At 28.2% G+C, this 18548-nt stretch overlaps 4 protein-coding genes across 6 annotated transcripts in view; 2 read left to right on the top strand and 2 right to left on the bottom strand.

The window, feature by feature from the left end:
• LOC100164755 (protein fuzzy) overlaps nucleotides 1-2583 on the top strand; it is a 5125-nt gene extending 2542 nt beyond the window's left edge. The window contains exons 4-9 of the mRNA XM_001951674.5: nucleotides 254-367; nucleotides 459-662; nucleotides 966-1132; nucleotides 1238-1353; nucleotides 1463-1583; nucleotides 2435-2583. Of these exons, the coding sequence (XP_001951709.2) occupies nucleotides 254-367; nucleotides 459-662; nucleotides 966-1132; nucleotides 1238-1353; nucleotides 1463-1583; nucleotides 2435-2486 (774 nt within the window). The 3' untranslated portion in view covers nucleotides 2487-2583. The remainder of the gene's footprint in view (nucleotides 1-253; nucleotides 368-458; nucleotides 663-965; nucleotides 1133-1237; nucleotides 1354-1462; nucleotides 1584-2434) is intronic.
• A 703-nt stretch (nucleotides 2584-3286) lies between these two features.
• Nucleotides 3287-10207, bottom strand: LOC100166774 (RNA-binding protein 28). The gene is made up of 10 exons (XM_001951651.5): nucleotides 9959-10207; nucleotides 9674-9842; nucleotides 9122-9386; nucleotides 8801-9053; nucleotides 8438-8606; nucleotides 7082-7296; nucleotides 4186-4335; nucleotides 3812-4120; nucleotides 3554-3694; nucleotides 3287-3480 (listed from the first exon to the last, which is right to left on the bottom strand). Exons 1-10 carry the CDS (start codon nucleotides 10049-10051, stop codon nucleotides 3367-3369), a joined length of 1878 nt encoding a protein of 625 aa, XP_001951686.1. The 5' UTR covers nucleotides 10052-10207; the 3' UTR covers nucleotides 3287-3366.
• A 3429-nt stretch (nucleotides 10208-13636) lies between these two features.
• On the top strand, nucleotides 13637-16431 carry LOC100572430. Of its 3 annotated transcripts, none has more exons than XM_008187657.3 (5): nucleotides 13637-13742; nucleotides 14816-14980; nucleotides 15871-15961; nucleotides 16061-16179; nucleotides 16251-16431. In XM_008187657.3, exons 2-5 carry the CDS (start codon nucleotides 14830-14832, stop codon nucleotides 16388-16390), a joined length of 501 nt encoding a protein of 166 aa, XP_008185879.1. In that variant the 5' UTR covers nucleotides 13637-13742; nucleotides 14816-14829; the 3' UTR covers nucleotides 16391-16431. The 3 variants fall into 3 exon arrangements, with proteins under 3 accessions (XP_008185879.1, XP_016662216.1, XP_003246416.1); XM_016806727.2 differs by lacking the exon at nucleotides 13637-13742 and adding an exon at nucleotides 13769-13790; XM_003246368.3 differs by lacking the exon at nucleotides 13637-13742 and adding an exon at nucleotides 13797-14327.
• Nucleotides 16354-18544, bottom strand: LOC100165399 (CG17271-like). The gene is made up of 5 exons (NM_001162188.1): nucleotides 18206-18544; nucleotides 18001-18129; nucleotides 17671-17750; nucleotides 17422-17573; nucleotides 16354-16942 (listed from the first exon to the last, which is right to left on the bottom strand). The coding sequence occupies exons 1-5, from the start codon at nucleotides 18329-18331 to the stop codon at nucleotides 16752-16754; spliced, it is 678 nt and encodes a 225-aa protein (NP_001155660.1). The 5' UTR covers nucleotides 18332-18544; the 3' UTR covers nucleotides 16354-16751.
• Nucleotides 18545-18548: the final 4 nt, after the last annotated feature.

The following is an 18548-nucleotide window of genomic DNA, read 5'->3' as shown; positions in this document are numbered from 1 at the left end:
TCCATTTAAGTCAGTTCTAGACAGTTTAGAGTTACAAAATATATTTTTTTAGATTCTAAATAAAAAACTAAGTCTCATTTCATTTTTAGTTTAATTCAATACAATATATAAATAGTACAAAGCAAATTTAGAAAAAGCTATTTTTCTCAAAACTTTAAAAATGGCATATACTGCAATTAGGCTTAGTAGGGCAGTATAGGTAACTGCAGACCAGATTGTATAGCTTGATATATTATGTTTAATTATTGTTTAGCCATGTTTACCTATTATTGATTATATATTGAAGAGCCTAACATCAGTAACAATAGAAGCACATCTAATAAATGTGATTGAAACACAGTCAATGAAGGATAATAAATCACTAAATGTAACTACTAACTTAAAATAATTTTTTAAATTGTGACATATTGGCATATTGCACATTCTTAAACCCTATTAAATTTTTTCTACATTTTCAGAATTGTTTAAACAATTGGTCGGAAACAATATGTAGTGATCTTTGTTGGATTATTGTGGATAAGAAATTAAGTGCAGCAACAAAGGACTGGTGGGATTTACATATTAACGACAGAAAATTATTAATAACAATTATTTTAGCTAATTGTTATGACCAAATTACATCAGCTGATATTCCAATTTTCTTGCCTCATTCAAGTACTAAGGTAAATTAATTTAGTTGTTAGTTGTTATGGAAGTTGTAAAGCCTGTATTACCTAATATACAAAGCCCTTATTTTCAAGGAAACCTTAAAAACATAAAGTAAGTATTAGACATCTAAAAAGTATAAAACAATTATATTTTCTAATAATCCCTTAATATAACAACTATAACAATATACTGTAAAATAATTCATTGGATTGATTTCTTGTATTGACAAAAATAGTTAAATTAATATTAATATTAACATGAAGTTTTTTATGTAATGCAATGTAATTAATCTATAATCCAATAAATTCTGTTTCTAGGTTCTTTTAAGACTAGTATGTTGCATGATTGTACAGGGTGTTTGGACAGCAGCTATTTGTGGACCTACACCAAATCTAGATGATATTGAAATTAGTGCTGCCAAAAGTTTTAGAACAGTTATCAATTATTTTCGACCTAATTATGCTAAATTTGAATTAACGTCTGGGTAAATTAATAATTATAAAATATTTATATTTTGATTAATAGTATCTTAAGACCATTTTAAAACATATTATATAAATTGAGTTGACATTTATTTGTTATATTTTAGATATATCATAGTGAACACAAATTTGTTCAAATTTATGCAAAATTATTACTCAAATACTGATGTGCAAAGTGGACTTGTAAAGTTTTACAATAAAATTGCATCACGTCTTATGAACGGTATTAGTTTTAATTATTATATAAAAAGATTTTTCAAATGTGTTCCATTCATTATTACTGATAATGATTTAAAAATGTCATGTATAAGTATTATATTTATCATGTTTAGATGATGTTAATGGAAGTGAAGTCTCATGTATGGGGAAAAATCATAACTATTATGCTATAAATTCAAATGGTATCACATTATGTTTAGCATATCCAAGTAAACATAATATGGTGACAATCAGGTAAATATGGTTTAAATTATTGACCAATAACGATTATACTGTTAACAAGTTATTTGAATTTATTCTCATAATTTAATTATAATATAACTTGTATGTTCTAGTTGATAGTTAAATAAATAAATAATTATTTAAATATCATTAATCATCATACATAACCAATGGTGTGGTGAACATTTATAAACCTTGATGCCCAGCATATATTTCAGTACCTACCTCCTCTTTATCCCCTTAATATAATATATAGTACATATAATTATTATGTGACTGTAAATATTTTAATTTTTGCTGTATGTTATTGGTTACCATAATGTACCCAATCACCTTACCCTCCAAAAAAAAAAAATCCAATAAAACCCCATTCACCACCATTAATAAGTTTATAGATGAAATAAATATCAAAATATTTTCGTTCAATAAGGTCAATAACTAATTTAAAATTAAGTGAAGAGTTAGTGTAAGCTAAGTTTTTTGGCTTATCATGTAGTTATATTTGATTTGGGTGTATATACAGACATTTATATAAGTTGAGTGAAAAATTATTAGCCTCATATCAGCATAGCGGCTATGCAAGTTACAATCCAGTTGTATCATCATAATCACAAATTACCGAATATAGATAAATCATCCACATATATAGAATTATTACATTTACTGTGACTAAAAATGGAATCTATATTATCATTAAAAAATAAAAAAAACAGTAAGGAAGATAATTGCTTCAATGAGGGAGCTATATATTTTATTAAATCATGTCATTAATTAGTCTGTAGTTTCTTTATTTGTTTTTCTATTATTTATATTTTCTTTGATATAAAGTGAAACTATTAGTATCTTTTTTTTTTCTGTCATAGATACTATGCGAAGCAGACATTTCAGCAACTTTTATCTGATATCAACGCTTAAATAAGTACACGGTACACTCCAGTACCCCATATACTTATTGTTCACTTTTAACAAGTTTAATTTTTAAGTATGTTCCGTCCAAAGTGTTACTATGTGATTTATTATATATAAATATTTATTTTAATATTTACTATTAATGTATTTGAATTTTTATATTTTATAACAGCCTTAAGATTTTAGACAATATAATTTTATACTAATTTTATTGTAAATAATTGTGTGTTATATTCTATTTTCAACAAAATATACGTGTATTTACTTTATATTTGTTATTTTCTCATTATAGAATATAGATGATAGTCAAACAGAATTAGACAGCTAACTGTTTTTAAATGCGTTATAAGTTTAGTTATTAGTGAGTAACTAATAGTCAATTATCTTACAACAATTAGAATATACAATCTTGGATTGTAAAATGTTTAAGAGAAATTCATACTTGCATTTGTTGTATCCATCTTACAAATGGATATTATAACAAATTTACATTCAGCAATTCTTATTTTTTCTTGTTAACTTTAAAAATAGAGTTATTTTATTAAACTTAAAGATAAAACCATTATCTGTGTCTTCTTATTGGTTTTTACAATATTTTGATTTTTATATAAAATAATAATTTGATTTTAATCATTAATATTTTACATACACATGAAATTCATATTCTTATATTAAATATTTTATAATATTAATTTAAAAAAATGTATTTAATATATTTAAAAACTACACGACCTACCAAAAATATATCCGTGACCCAGTTTGAGAACCTCTAAGTTATAACTACAATAATGTCAATAATAAATAAATTGAATGAAACTCCATTTAAAGAGAACTTTATTAATTTATTAATATACAAATATCCAACAGAAAATACACTAAATTCTCATTATGCTTCATACCATTTTTTCAATGTTTCCGGAGCCGAAATTTTATTTTTATATTTGTTAACTAGTTTTGAAAATGATGCATCATTTTTAGTATTCTTCTTTTTGCTCTTCACCTTAAATATGAAAAATAAAAAATAATTATAATATATCTAGTTTTTGTTGTACTAAATTATATATTGAGCTTACTTTTGGTTCTCTCTTCTTCTCGTTTCTGATGGCTAAATCGCGTTTCTTTTTCATGGTGATTTTCTTCTTGGTCTTGACATTCTTCTGGTGAGCTTCTGATTGAATCTTAAGTTTGTACTTTGATCGAATTGCCATGTGCCCCTAATTACATTTGTAACACATATAATTAATATAATGAAAATTATTAAATAATTAATTATTATGATTAAATATATTGTGTTGAAATTATTACCAATAATATGTTATTTTTTATATTACCTCTTTAGCTGTTATACCGGTATATTCGGGGAGTTCTGCTATTTTTTTTCTCGATAATGCTGTACTTCTACTGTTTTTGTTATTATTTTCTGCATTAAATTTTTTATTTTTGTTATTATTTTCAGCATTAAATTTTCTATTTTTGTTATTATTATCTGCATTAAATGTTTTATTTGTATTCTCAACAGTTGATGAAGTACTTGGTTGCTGTTTGTTAAATAATGGATTGCTAGTTTTACTTTTGTCTATTCTTCGTTGTCTAGCTTGTAAAACAAGCCTATTTTCAATAGAAAATGCTACTATTGGTCTCTATAGTTAAAATAGCAATTATTAATCTCCACACAATAATATAAAATAATACCTGAAAATCTTACTTTATTCGAATTAAATATCTTTGGGTTGTTATTGATGGATCTGAGGGCCTTCAAAGCATCTTCGTGTTGCTTGAATGTTACAAAAGCATATTCCTTTGAAATTGCTACTCCATTGGAATCAACTTGTTTTAAATTTCTCATAACAACAACCTGAAATAGAATAATATAACAATATTATTTCTAGATTTAACAATAATACATTGAAAAAGTTTCTGAAATATTGTCATTTAAAGACTAGACAACATTTAAATAAAACAGTAAAAACCTTATGTCGATATGAAATAAACATTTTAGCCAGGTGCGTAATTTGAGTGATGCAGATAAGGAATTAGTCCCAAACTAGATTTTTATGGGTGGTTACATTTTTAGCACGATTAGATTGGCAGTAGGGGTCGTGGTTGTGAACGGGTAATAGAATACACGGGTACACGGAGCCCGGGCACGCGGGTAAAAATTATATTAAAGCCCGTGTTTTTAATACCCGTGTATATTGCATATTAATTCAGAATTCAAAAATACTTTATGTTACGTTATGTATATTCAAATAATTGGTTATTTATTAATAATAAAAATTGTATAGCCCTCGATTACTTACCTACCTATTATTTAAGTATGTTATGAACATCTAAAAGTTTTGCTTGAAAAACACAATATAATATGATATACTGTTATATTGAGTTCAGAAAGTGGAGAAATCGTTAAGTCAGAACTGCAAAGTACTTAAATACAATTGTATTTGAGTTGTAAATATATGAGTATTTTAGCTCACGGGTATTTAAATACACGGGTATACACGGGTATTTTTATTACACGGGCTTTAACCCCATCTTGCGTAAAAACACAGGTACCCGCGTAGTTCACTACACGTGTAATCGAGACCTCTAATTGGCAGTCAATAGCCTATAATTGTAAATTGTTTGAGGAACATATGTCACCGCAATAAAGCATATCACAAGCCATTTGATTTTTTTCATCTTACAAATGCGTAATATATCAAATTTATCCTCAGGAGAACACATTTCACTCCGTTAATTTAAAAACTAGAGTGTGCCTAATACAAATTAATTATTTCTCATTTATTTTTTTCAAAAGTATCAATATTTTGCCAATCATATTAACTAATCTATTTATCCAATAAAATTTCTGAAAACATATTTGAATTTGTCATCAAATTTACTTGAAAACGACTTTCTTACATTTTAAAATTAATTTTTCAACTTCAATATTATTAACATTTTAAAATTATTAATATTCAAAGTTTAAATCTTTTTTTTGAAAGGAAATGACTTCACCATCAAAAAAGTGGTTAAGTTGTTTTCAAGAAAACTTCATGACTAGAGCACATATTTTTATGCACTAAAAGTGTTAAAATAGAACATATATTATATTTAGTCTAAATCTAGAAAATACGCAAGAAACATGCAAAGAAAAACTTTAGATTGTGTTATATGATAAAAAAATCACAATTTAAGTTTATAAATGTATCACACAAAAATAACTTAACACGTTGACTGCCATGTGGCCGCCGGCGGTCATTTGTAAATTTCAAATTGTATGTTTTTGTGACCGCCAGCGGCCACAGTTGATCATTACTACTACGCCACATGACCGCCGGCGGCCATAAATGAATATGGTTTTATATTCTTAACTTTTCCATGGCGATACAATAATGCACCCAAAAAAGTGCCATGGCGTAGCGGGAATCATTACAAATTTTTTTGATGTAATAAATGTATTTTTTTTATTTTTTTTATATTTTTAAACTTTTTTTCAAATATGTAGTATAATATACAAATTTGGAATGACACTGAAAAATATACTTGGCGTACAGATGATGCATAATTGTGTGACCGCCGGCGGCCGGTGGCAGTCAACGTGTTAAAAACAAATTAAATAACTTATTATTAAAATTATTGGTATCTACATAACAAGCAAAATATTTCGTAATTTATAATTTAATATTATTAAAGCCTATTTTACTCCGTGCACAAGAGAAGTAATCTGTGTTCCGACCAAATGGCGTCCAAATCCGCGCATCCCACACCTACTCGACATTGCACGATCAAGACCGGCAATGTTATATAGTAATACTATTAGTATATATCATGTTGTAAAGTGGGGGAAACGGCCTCGTAACAGTCGTTGCCGTCAGTCTGCATGTGTGTAGTATGTTATATTTTATGGTTGACAAAATATTATTTCATATTTTTTTAAATTTTTGCTTCAATACATTTTGAATTTTGCCAAAATATATAGAATTATGCAATAACCATTAAATATGCAGTAATATTCCAACAACAAAATTGGCATTAGCTTCAAACTATTAGAATTCGTAAAGATTACTGACAAAAATCCTCAAAATGTGAAAAAGAAAAAATAAGAAATTGCATAAAAATCTGCGTTCTATTCATGACAAATTCAAATATGTTTTCAGAAGTTTTATCTGATGACGTCTATAGACGTATAGACCAATAAACTAATGGATACCGCATTCCACTCCGCCCTGCTATCAATGCTAGGAGATCATATAGCTATATAACTGAGAAAGAACATAAAATAGTGAAGGAGCTCACATAAGGAACTGTATATATTTTACTACTTTGTTTCTTTTTTTGCTAACTCTAATCATACCCTTGACTTCTCTCTTTAAGCGCTGTCCAATAGTTTATAGGTTATGGATAGACGGTACAGTTGGCATGAGATAGGCGGGATCAAATCCCCTCAAAAAAACAAAATTTAAGCCCTTGATTTAAGCTCTAAATTAAAATTGATGAGAATTATAACTTGAAAATGTAGAACTCGCATAAAGTTTCAAGTTGGTCCTTAGTAAGGAAATTATTTTTAATAAGTTTAAAGTTATGGTGTATAAATAGATATAAACGCTATCTTTACTCACTTTCGATACAGCATTGGGATGAGTATATTTTGTAAATAGATCTTTTAAGGTTTTATTATCCATGTTTGCTGGCAAGTTGTGGATAATAAGTCGATTACGAGCCACAAACATGTTTAAATTTTTTAGAACTTGAGATTTCCATTGTTCCAACTCAAGTCTTTTCTTCATATCATGAACAGATACACCATTTGCAGCTGCTGTACCGACAATTATGACTAGAACATGATTCCAAGTATTAAATTTCATTATTAGACAGTAGTACAACAGAACAATGTGTTTACATCCGATATACTAATGCTAGGTTGCATGAAAAACGTATTGTTTTAATAATTCAATAAAATTGTATGGACCAATCATGGGCCACACGAGGACACTCGTAGAGATTTAGATTACTAGGAGCAAAAAACTTTTTGTGTCGGCAAAAGAAGGCAGCTTAGCTCCCCAACCCCAAACACACACTACATTTATATAAAATCTTTATACATAAATGATCAGGGCTGGATTTAGAGGAAGCCATAATGGACAAATGGCTCTGCTTTTTTAAGTACCCACACAAAATTACCTCTTTTGGGTTTATTTTAAAGGATAGATTTTAAAAATTACTAAAAATATTTTAATAAATTATGGTTTCCACATAATAGAAATATTTTATTTATTTGTAAATAGTCAATATGAAGATGTGATTTTTTTTAAATGTCTAATTACCTAAAGCGCGAAGACAAGTCAAGGGGATACTGGATAAGGAAGAAAAGTTGAATAGATCCAGGAGTCCACAATATTTTTTGCCCTTGGCCCTTAAAATTCTAAATCCAGCACTGATAAATGTGAATGATTAGTATAGATAATAAAACATAACTTATTTTGTATAACTAAAAACTACATTGGTCATTAATTTATTAATCACAATACAAAATATTTTAGCCACTCAAGCTCAACCACAATTTTCAAAGTATATAATAATAATAATTAATAATATTATTTTATCACATATCACTGTTTTCTAATTTATTATGATGTCAACATTAGTAAAATTAAAATCCCTACAATATTATTCCTGCCACTTTCATGACTGTTCTGTCAGTACCAAAGTGCAACAGTTTCTCAAAATTTCACCATTATGGCCAAAACAATCATGAAAATAAATAGACATGGAAGAAATTTATATATTTGATTATTTATTTGAATAGTTCAAGTTAAAATATTTTCTCATTCCATTCAGGTGTCCCTGCCCTGAATGGCCACTAAATCATGTTTAAGAGACCATTAGCTTACTATTAATTTGTTAAATATTTAGTGATTGTTCATGCAACCAGGCATATAAAAAGGCATATACCAAGGCTTATAAAAAATATATACCTCCTTCTTTGATTAAATACAAATTCCTGTTATCTTTATGGGTGACTTTGTCATCTTTATTTTTATCTAGAACTTCTTTATCGATTGCCATTTGCGGTTCCATAGTAGATCCATTAAGAGTTAGCTCTTCAGGAGAACTAGACATACAAGCTTCTACGCTGCTAGAATCCTAATAATAAATTCAAATAAATATTAATACTATTTTTATTACAATTTAAATGTTTATAGCTAATGCATTCATTGAAACCATTTTTAAATAACAAATAATGTTTTACGAACCTTGCATAATTTACTTGTTTCACATTTACATATATTAAGACCAAATTGTTCTTATAAAAAGTTATAATTAATGCTAACATTTACCCTGAATTTTACAAATGCTGTTCCTTTAGAATGTTCTGTTAAGCGATCCACGCAAACAAGTGCATAATAAATTGGTCCAAATCGTTCTTTAACAAATCGCTTCAGTTCATCATTGTTAACACTAAATGAAACATTCTTAAAAAAAACTGTTAAACCTTCTTTAACATCATGAGATTTAAAACGTTTTTTGTTTGATGTAGAAATTACAGATTCGTTGTCATCAGTATTTTCTCTTTTCTGTTTGACATCATTTCTAAAATTATAAGTGTTCATTATTTGTGAGTTAGGTACTTGATAATTCAATATAATTGTATAACTCACTCAATATATGTAGTCTCAAAATCGACTAAATTGTCATCCTCATCTTTTATTGTGTCAAGAGTAAGATAATCTTCAACAGTTTTGGAAGATTCTTCTATATTGTCTTGATCATTAGATAAATCTTCTTTAATTTCTTCTTGATCTTCAACAATAGCCTCTTCAATATTTTCTTCTTTAACAGAGATATTTTCTTCTTTTTCTTTGGTAGTATGAATAGTTTCATACTTGTTTTTTGGTATAGCCCAATCAACAACAATAGATCGACCTTTGAATATTTAACAAAATTAAGGTAATTAATAATACTTAGGTACCTACAACATATTATATTATTACTAATTAACAAAAAGAAAAATAGTCACCATACAAGTTTAAACATTCATATAGATAAACATGAGATTAGGAATGAAATTAAGTATAATTAATGAATCAAACATAGAGAAAACTTTTATAAGCTTTGCAAGTATTTGAAGTATTGTTAACTTCTCATTTTTTGGTTATACAAATACCTTTTAGGTATAAATATTACATATTAATAACAGATGATAAACTTACCACCAAAGTCTTTGCCACTGGTATGAGCAATTGCTTTAGCAGCATTTTGTTTAACAATAAATTGTACAAAACCACAACCAATAAGTTTTCCATCAGGTTTTCGTAGAAGCTTAATATCATTTATTTCACCAAATTTAGAAAAATGTTCTTTTAATTGCTCTTCATCTGTCTATAAACAGTATAAAACAGTTACATATCTCAGTCATTATACATCAATAATTTCATAAAAAATATAACGTTATAATGTCACAGTCAGAAATAATTTGATGGATCTTGAACACTCACTGTAAACGGAAGATTTCGAATAATGAGTCTCCCGCGGCGATTGTTAGGACATTTCGAAGCTTTGTTTTTGGCAAAAAATATTTTATCTTTCATGATTGCGTCTTGCTATGACTTCCGTCTGACGAAATATCGGTTCGTTCAGTGCAGTTTGCAGTTTTGCAGTTTGCAGTTTGCAGTTTTGCACTCGTCCCTCGTCAGTCAGTGGTACATCGCAGTTATCGCACGACTAAATGTAGTCACATGTCTGTCTTTTGCGTCTTTTTTATGATAACGCATATCACATAACCAATTTATATCACGGACAGATTCTACCCAGTATCTGTGACCAACATCAACTATATACCAGTACAGAGCAATGGTATAAGCATATTGTTTTGCGGTATGAACACAGAATAAATTAAATCTATTTCATCTATTCTGTGGTATGAGCATAGACCAGGGGTCTCCAATCTACAGCCCGCGAGTCAATTCCGGCCCGCCATGGGTTTTTTGTTGGCCCGCCAAGCTAATTAATGTTTTGAAAACAATAAATTTATTATATTATTTTCATATGGTTTTTATTTTTTAATTTATTGAGTTAATTAAATAAAATGAATTTATTATTTTTAGATTCTGAGTGTTCCGATGAATGTATTGATTTTACATTGATGTGTGGTTTTTTTTTAAATTTTTTATATTTTTTTTTTTGTGTCTGTCATCACCTTTTAGCAGGGATCTAAACCGGTTTAACCGGTTTTCTAAAAATCTGGTTAAAACCGCGGTTTTCTCATTTCTGAACACCGGAACTGGAACCGGATCCAAAAGCTTTAAAAAACCGTAACCGAAACCTAGGTCCCTTAAAAACCGTTTTCAAAAGTATCAAAACCCATGAATTTCATAAAGTTAATTATATTATTTGTAATTCTAGTATTTTTATACGAAGAAATTATTATGTTCGGATTTATTGATAAAAATCCCGATGCAATTACTGAGTATTACGAAATATTAATATATATATTATTACTAAACTTATGATTCAAAATTGCACATACAAATAATATAGTGTGATGTTATTGTAATATACAATTAAATATAAATGTAATCGAAAAATGATCTCAACCATAATATGACAACATAATATTATATGTCGAATACAAAAGTAGGCATGAGGCACCTAAACTAGGTACGAAATATTCGAGTTAATAACACGACATTAGTTCTGCTGAACGTAAATTTATTATATCGTATATTGTACACTAATTATACAAAGTAGCCATATTTCAAGGCTTTAGACTCGGCCCTTATAATAGTTAATAAATAAAATTTGAAACGGTTTCGATCCCTACCATTTAGGATAGTAAAAGTGCTTGGATTTTCTTCAACAGTATCTTTTCTGACAGAAAAGTGAATCTAGTTGGTACTTTGGGGGGTCAAAAGTTTTGAGGGGAAAATTTTCCAGTAGTTTTCAAAAGCGCCGTGAAAAACAAAAGAAAAAAGGTGGGTAAGTGGATGTCGCTCTGCTGTACAGTAGGTTACAAGTGGGTCACTGTATAATGGATAGTATTAAATTTAAATTCAATGATATAATATCACTGTATAAGAAAAACGATTCTGAGTGCAGACGGTTTGTCAGTCTAGGTATTAGACATACCTATTATAGGTATACTTATCTATAGTATTAAAAAAAAATTGACCTATAATAGGTATTAATAATAAATTCCAAATTAATCATATCACAATATCCATCAGGTAACGCGTTATACATCAACAACAAACCGTGGTACTATCATAGATATATAATAGTATACTTTAGAAGTTTCAAGTACCCACAAATAATATTATACAATCATTACAATCACAACAAAATAACTAAAATAGTTATTCCAGGTTTTTTAATATGTAATTTCGTCCAAATTTGAACTTAAAATGACTATAAAAATAAACTGTGCTTATGTATTTCTTAGAATTTTTGGTAACAGAATTAAATATTTACGTGAAATTTTGTTTTAAATTTTCAATCCTTAGATATAAAAGTTGAACATTTTATAAATTTTTAACTACAAAATAATTATTCAATTTTAAATCTGATAATTTTTGTCAAAATTTCAACTTCAAATGCTTATAAAAAGAATATGTGCCTATGTATTTTTAATATTTTACAATTGCTATTGTAACAATATATCAGGAGCCTTGCATTAAATTTTCACGCATTTTTACCAAACAAATACAATTTTATTGATATTTATAGGAAAGAAATTAAAAAAATTGATAAATGACAATGTCCGTAAGCAGCTCAAAAAGAGTCTAGTTATTTTCAAATTTTTATCGTGTATAGAAAATTCTAATATAAACATTCAGTGAAATTTTTAAGTATCTACAGTCATTCGTTTTTTAATTACAATAAAATAAGAAAATCGTTACGTAAGAAATCGAGTGAATATCAAATGTTGTAAAAATATGAATTTCAAACGCTCAGTGGCGTACATTTGAGGGGGGGGTCGGGATCAATTCCCCCCCAGGACCAAAAAAAAAAATTGTGATATTATTGATGAATTTCTTATTATTAATCATCCGTGTACAAATATACGTTATAATAATTTGACTATTGAGTATAACACTATACTTTACCAACAACGAAAAAAGATTTCATAACGAAATTGTGGGTGCCGTATATCAATCAAAATAGACATTTGATCGTATACAGTCAGTTAGTTGCGTGCGGACATTAATACATCTTAATACGACCAAAAACGAACCCTTTCCTTTTCGGCCGATTCACTTTTCGACCAAAAAAAAGTTTAATATAATACACAATCATTTTGTTAAGTTGGTTTCAAATAACTACTTTAAAAAGTAGTGAACCAGCAACCTAACCTAATGTAAGTGCTATCAAAAGTGAGTAAAAAAAATGAATTATAACAGGAATTGTAATTATTATCATAGTTTTCTATATTTTATTGACAACAAAAATTATTTTTATAAATATTACGTATTCATTTATACATTTTAGTATTTTATACAACTTATATATTTTTTAATATTTCTTTACAAGTATAACATAAAGACTTATATGTAATTATTATCATTATTTATTTGTAACCTACTACTATATTTAAAAATAACTAACAAAAATAATTTTTTCTACATAAAGGCAGAGACTGGAACCTGTTGGGTGTTTCGGTTCCAGTTCCGGTTCTGGTTATTAAATTAATTTGTCTAAGGGTTCCGATTTTGTTTCGGTTGTCTAAAAAAATATAAGGGTTCTAGAACCGGTTAATACCGGTTTTGAAAAATACCGGTTAATTTCGGTTAATTTTGATTTCTAATTATTAAAGATTTATTAAAAAAATAGTCTGAAATAATTTATTTATTCATGTTTAAATTGTAATTATTTCATGAATTTAGAAGTTATTATGAAAAGTTAGAAAAACATTAAAACACAATACCAACATCTCCATTGCTGACTGCCGCCGACTCGGTGCACGTCGACAATGTCATATATATAAAATGGATTTTCTTATCTACTATTTTAGATTCTGAGCGGAGTGAGGAAGCTATTGTTTTTATAATGGTGTTTATTTTTTTTTATATATATCCTATTCCTGTATACAAAATTTCTTCCAGAAGGAGTGCTTCGATTTCAACATAATAGTACCTTATATTTTAGCAAATTGGATCATGATGGTACTTTAGAGAGGTCATTTTCTGATTTTTTTCTATGGTTTGAATCAAACAGTAGTAACAAACAGTGACCGTGATAAGTAATTACTGATAAGCCGAAATCTACGAATTTACCTTTAACCCGGTAAAGTAAACAATAAACATATCTCAGACAATAATTTTATTGTTTCTAGTATTTCTGAGTAGTTGATGACTACACATTCAATATACATAATCTGTAATCCGTTCTATTTATACTACCACCCATCGCACATTCGACTATAATATTCATTATAATTTATTCTGTTTTTGTTTTAAAATATAAATTCCAAACGCCAATCGGTTCACTGTCGGTGTGACTGGCTGGCGGCTGCTGGTCTTGGTGTTGTGCGGTTGCAGCCCTAAATTCTCTGGTTCCGAATTCCAGACATCGTCATTCGTCTGCTAAATATCACACATCACAATAATATATTATCATGTCGTACGCTTCACGTTTCGGCACGATGACGCTAAACGCGGCTGACTAACGACTCGCCACTGTATATAAATTATTTTGTTTGTTTTCGTCCAACGGCGACGAGCAAATTATTATCAACGCCCAGCGGCAAAGAGTGATGACGACCGTCCCGAAAATCAAATAACAAAACATAAATTAACATATTTTAGGAAAATAATCCATCGTGTAGACTGTCGAGTGTCGGCTTGTGCCGTGTGTTTGGGTGCGCGCTAGGTATAGTACGATGTTTAACAATATTAATCACGTAGTGTCGTAGTAGTCAATACTTTGACGATGTTACAAAAAAAACAACAAACAGTATTTAGACGTATAAAAAAAATAGGTCGCTCGGGGCCGGATTAACCATTAAGCACAGTGCCTACAGGCTACAACCTAAGACATTAATTGATGTCCCGACATGAAATAAAACAAAATTAGAGATGGTACAATACACAAATAATATATTGTAGACATTTGTACTTTTCAAATTTGACTGCTTTGCTACAGTGCCTCGAAATCCTTAAGGCCTAACCAACAAATGGTTTAATCCGGCACTGTAGATGCCAATATTGTAGTATGTTTTGTATTTGATGACGATAGATCGAACCAATAGTGTTAGTCACAAGTACACAGTATGGGACTGTTACTATTGTTTGAATCAAAAGTCTAGAATATTATTTACACTAGTGTGTAGCGATTGTGTTAATGTGTCATTGTTGTAGCTTAACTGTGAATCATGGTGGAAGACAAAATCCTTTACACTTTCCGGGGGTGGTTGGCATTTGTGGCTTTCATGGACCTCGGCGTAACGTTTCGATCGTTTTTTGAAAACAAATGTATCATTGGAACGCAGACCAATTTACAGGCAGATGAACACTTTATACACGGTACCTACAATAGTTTTTACATCTGATAAACGGGTCAACTAATTCTTTAACTAGCGATGTTATTTGAAATTTGGGTATTTTTATAACCCAAATAATTGTTATTAAGTTTTTATTGAGCAAACTAAATAAAAGGTTTGGTATTGTAGTTAGCATAGGCGCAACTAGGGGGGGGGGGCTTTAGGGACTAAGCCCTCCCAAACATTTCCTACATTCTGTTTAGAGCTTATTCAATATTATCAAAGTAAGGCTTGCGCCCCCACCCCTAATCCCAAATACTATTTGCGCCTATGGTAGTATTACTAGGATGTTATTTCTGTTTCTGTGTTATTTAACGATGGTTTAGATCTTAAACATTAAAATATAAATTGTAATAGGCATTGAATAATGATTTAGAAATATTTTAAGCTATAACCAAATTTTCATTAAGTTATTTCTGCTCTAAATTTTAATTATTAAGTTTAACTAGTACTGATGATAAATTATTAAGTCAGAAATTATCTAATAATTGTTATTATTTACAAAAACTAAATGAGAATATGTGAAGTTAACTGATTCAATAGGAAAAATATTTTCATATTAATAAATGCTAAAATAGGCAAATAGCACAAATTAAAAATATTAAATATACATGGAAAACAATTGAACAGTTGGAATTTATTATTCTATCAAAACAGACACCTCTTTGAATGATTTTGGTTAATGTGGTTTTGTATTATACTATCTAATATTAGCACAAGGAGGTCATTAAAAATGCTCAGATAAGTAAATACTTATTCCAGAAGTTATGTACATTTGTAATTGTATTATAGTATATTGATAATTATAGCTTTAAAATCAAAATTTAGTACAGGAGAAATATTAATCTAATTATTCAATTAAATTATTCACAGAGGAATTAACTTTACCAAGAGTGCTGGGTATGTTTTCACTTCTTAAAGCTCTATGTTTGATACATTGCTCATTATTTATTCACTATAAACCGTAAGTACTAAAAAAGTGGTTATTTTGTATTCACTATTGAGCACATCATTTTTTTTAAAGATTTTTTAGAATTTAATATTTTGTATTCTTAATTTGTAGAATGGTCAGCATTGGTGCTATGTCTATGGTCTTATCCATTGTTTTGTATCTCAGTGAAGCAATTCATTACCGTTCAACTACTTTAAATTTTTTTATTGTTTTTCCAAGTATTTTAAATGGTAAATTAATACTTTTATAATAAAATATTGAATAATGAATCATTTAAACATATTTTTTTACATTTTCATAGGTTTAACACTGATTGGTTTATACTTAATTGTACGCAAGATTAATAAGCCACCATCTGAATGTGTCGAAGAAAATGTTGAAATGTTAATGAGTAAACTCAAATATCAAAAAAATAAGAAATATATTTGTAAAAAAAAATAAGTATGACTATGATAATATAGAATACAAGAAGAACCATTCAATATTTGTTTTTTCAATTTTATAAATATGTAAAATATTGAGCTTTCCTAGTTTCCTAGTTTTTTAAATTGTACTTAATTAATTATATTTATATTCAATTGAATACATTTCTGTTTGTAAGTAGTAATAATTTAATACATATTTATGAGTTTTCACAAAGTTGGTAGTTTTTAACCGTTAGTTTTTGTTAAAAAATAATTTGAAAAAAAACCTACTTATTTTAGGCTTTTTAAAAACAAAAACAATTAAGTAGGTAATATTCAATTCCAAATAAAAAAAATTTTATTTATATTTATTTTTTGTAATTATATTGTTTATTTTTTTATGCCGATTGTTTCTGAGTACTGCCTGCTTTGTTTTGAGCAATAACAAATTCTGGATAATCTATAAAACCATCAAAATCTGTATCATCCATAGTTAATATAGGATCAATTAACTGCATTAATTCTTCATCAGTAAATATCTTTTCCTGGGGAGGTGCTCCACCCGCTGCGGGATCATGACCACCTTGAACTAAAATTAAAACATTTCAATATTTAACTAATTGAAAGAACACTAAGTACATTCCAAATTTTCTAACACTGTCTAATCTAAAAAGTTTTACTTATTTTTTAACACTTTTTGTTTGAAAAACCATTATAAACTTTTAAATGGTAACCTACATTTTGAATTCATAATCTTTAATTTAGATAACTTTCATAAAAATATTTAAGTATAAATAATGAATAGTATTTTTACTATCATTTAAATTTTATGTGAAGTTTAGTTAAGTTTAGATAAAAGGAATGAAATAAGTTTTTGATTTTAACTTCTCGGAAGATTGAAATATTAAACTTTGATCTGAAGAAGATTTCAAAATAAATTCAAACCAGAATTCTTATGTTTTGGTAGATCAATCAATATGCTAAAATACATCTAAATTCCTGTTTCGTGTGTGTCAGGCAAAGACTTAAAATCACCATTTTCAATACTCTAAATAAATTAGTAATTACCATGCCAGTGTATAAGTGACTTGATAAGTTCACATCCATCTAATTTATTATTGTTATCTGCATCATGCATTTTGAAATAGTGAAATTGTAATTCTTGTTCAGACATTTTGCTTGTGTCTAATGTTGGTAGATCCAAATGTTTTTTTATGTGCCTAAAATAACAATAAAATAAAGTAATATGGTGAAAAAAAATATATCATAAGTACATAAACAGTTTACTATTTGTAAAATATTTAAAATTATATTTACTCGCTTTCTTCTGCTAAGTTTGGATTATGTAACACTTGTTGTGTATGAGGATGATGTCCTTGGGAACCGTGGCCATGACTCTAAAATATTATTAAGTATCATAACAAATTATGAAAAAAAGTTTATCATGTATATAAAAGAATTATTCCTTATACAGTCATACAGACAATTTATAAATTTATAAAAAGTAAGAATGTTATTTGCCCTACTTAAACATACAATTATATGACACTGGATTTCATTTATGTAATAACATTACAAATGAATTGTATGAAAAACAATTTTATTCACTATGATTAATTTAAATATTTCATTCTGTAAACTATATACCGGTGGTTGTTGTTGCTGCTGTTGTTGATGTTGCTGATGCTGCTGCTGCTGTGGTGGCGGCGGCGGTTGCTGTTGGTAAGGTAATTGTTGAGGAACATTTTGTTGTGGAGGTAAATGTTGAATAGGTACCTGGAAGAAAACAATTAGTCAAACAATATATGATGTACAATGCATTTACTTGTAAGTATTTTATTCATTAATTTACTTGCTGTTGCTGTTGTTGATACAGTTGCGGATTGACACCTGGCGGTGCTGGTGCATATTGTGCAGACGATTTATGACACAAGACTACAAGAATAGGAAAAGTAACTAAAAGCGTTTTTGAAATCATTTTTGGTAGAAACACTCATATACACTTTTTAACGCTGAACACCATACAATATAAATAACGAATGTGTTGTATTTAAAAATTCGAGTTAATTTTTATGTACCTGATATGTGGCGTCGTCTTTAGTCAGCAGCTTATATAATTTTATCTAACAAATAACAATATAGTTTAGAGCCATGTCATAACATAACGTTCAGAATTTATTCAGGTAATTCCACAC

The sequence above is a fragment of the Acyrthosiphon pisum genome, chromosome A1 (assembly GCF_005508785.2).
Source record: "Acyrthosiphon pisum isolate AL4f chromosome A1, pea_aphid_22Mar2018_4r6ur, whole genome shotgun sequence".
Taxonomy (NCBI): domain Eukaryota; kingdom Metazoa; phylum Arthropoda; class Insecta; order Hemiptera; family Aphididae; genus Acyrthosiphon; species Acyrthosiphon pisum.
The sequence above is the reverse complement of the archived record's forward strand: the minus strand, read 5'-3'. Positions and strand labels throughout refer to the sequence as shown.

Excerpts from the sequence above, each read along its gene's own strand:
- LOC100166774 (XM_001951651.5), bottom strand. The coding sequence starts at position 10,051 with ATGAAAGATAAAATATTTTTTGCCAAAAACAAAGCTTCGAAATGTCCT. Across the intron at positions 9,843-9,958 it reads TTCGAAATCTTCCGTTTACA|ACAGATGAAGAGCAATTAAA; the intron begins GTGAGTGTTCAA and ends TACTGTTTATAG. Across the intron at positions 3,481-3,553 it reads AGAAGAAGAGAGAACCAAAA|GTGAAGAGCAAAAAGAAGAA; the intron begins GTAAGCTCAATA and ends TTCATATTTAAG.
- LOC100572430 (XM_008187657.3), top strand. The coding sequence starts at position 14,830 with ATGGTGGAAGACAAAATCCTTTACACTTTCCGGGGGTGGTTGGCATTT. Across the intron at positions 14,981-15,870 it reads AGATGAACACTTTATACACG|AGGAATTAACTTTACCAAGA; the intron begins GTACCTACAATA and ends AATTATTCACAG. Across the intron at positions 15,962-16,060 it reads TTATTTATTCACTATAAACC|AATGGTCAGCATTGGTGCTA; the intron begins GTAAGTACTAAA and ends CTTAATTTGTAG.
- LOC100165399 (NM_001162188.1), bottom strand. The coding sequence starts at position 18,331 with ATGATTTCAAAAACGCTTTTAGTTACTTTTCCTATTCTTGTAGTCTTG. Across the intron at positions 18,130-18,205 it reads ATCAACAACAGCAACAGCAA|GTACCTATTCAACATTTACC; the intron begins GTAAATTAATGA and ends GTTTTCTTCCAG. Across the intron at positions 17,574-17,670 it reads AACTTAGCAGAAGAAAGCGA|GCACATAAAAAAACATTTGG; the intron begins GTAAATATAATT and ends TTGTTATTTTAG.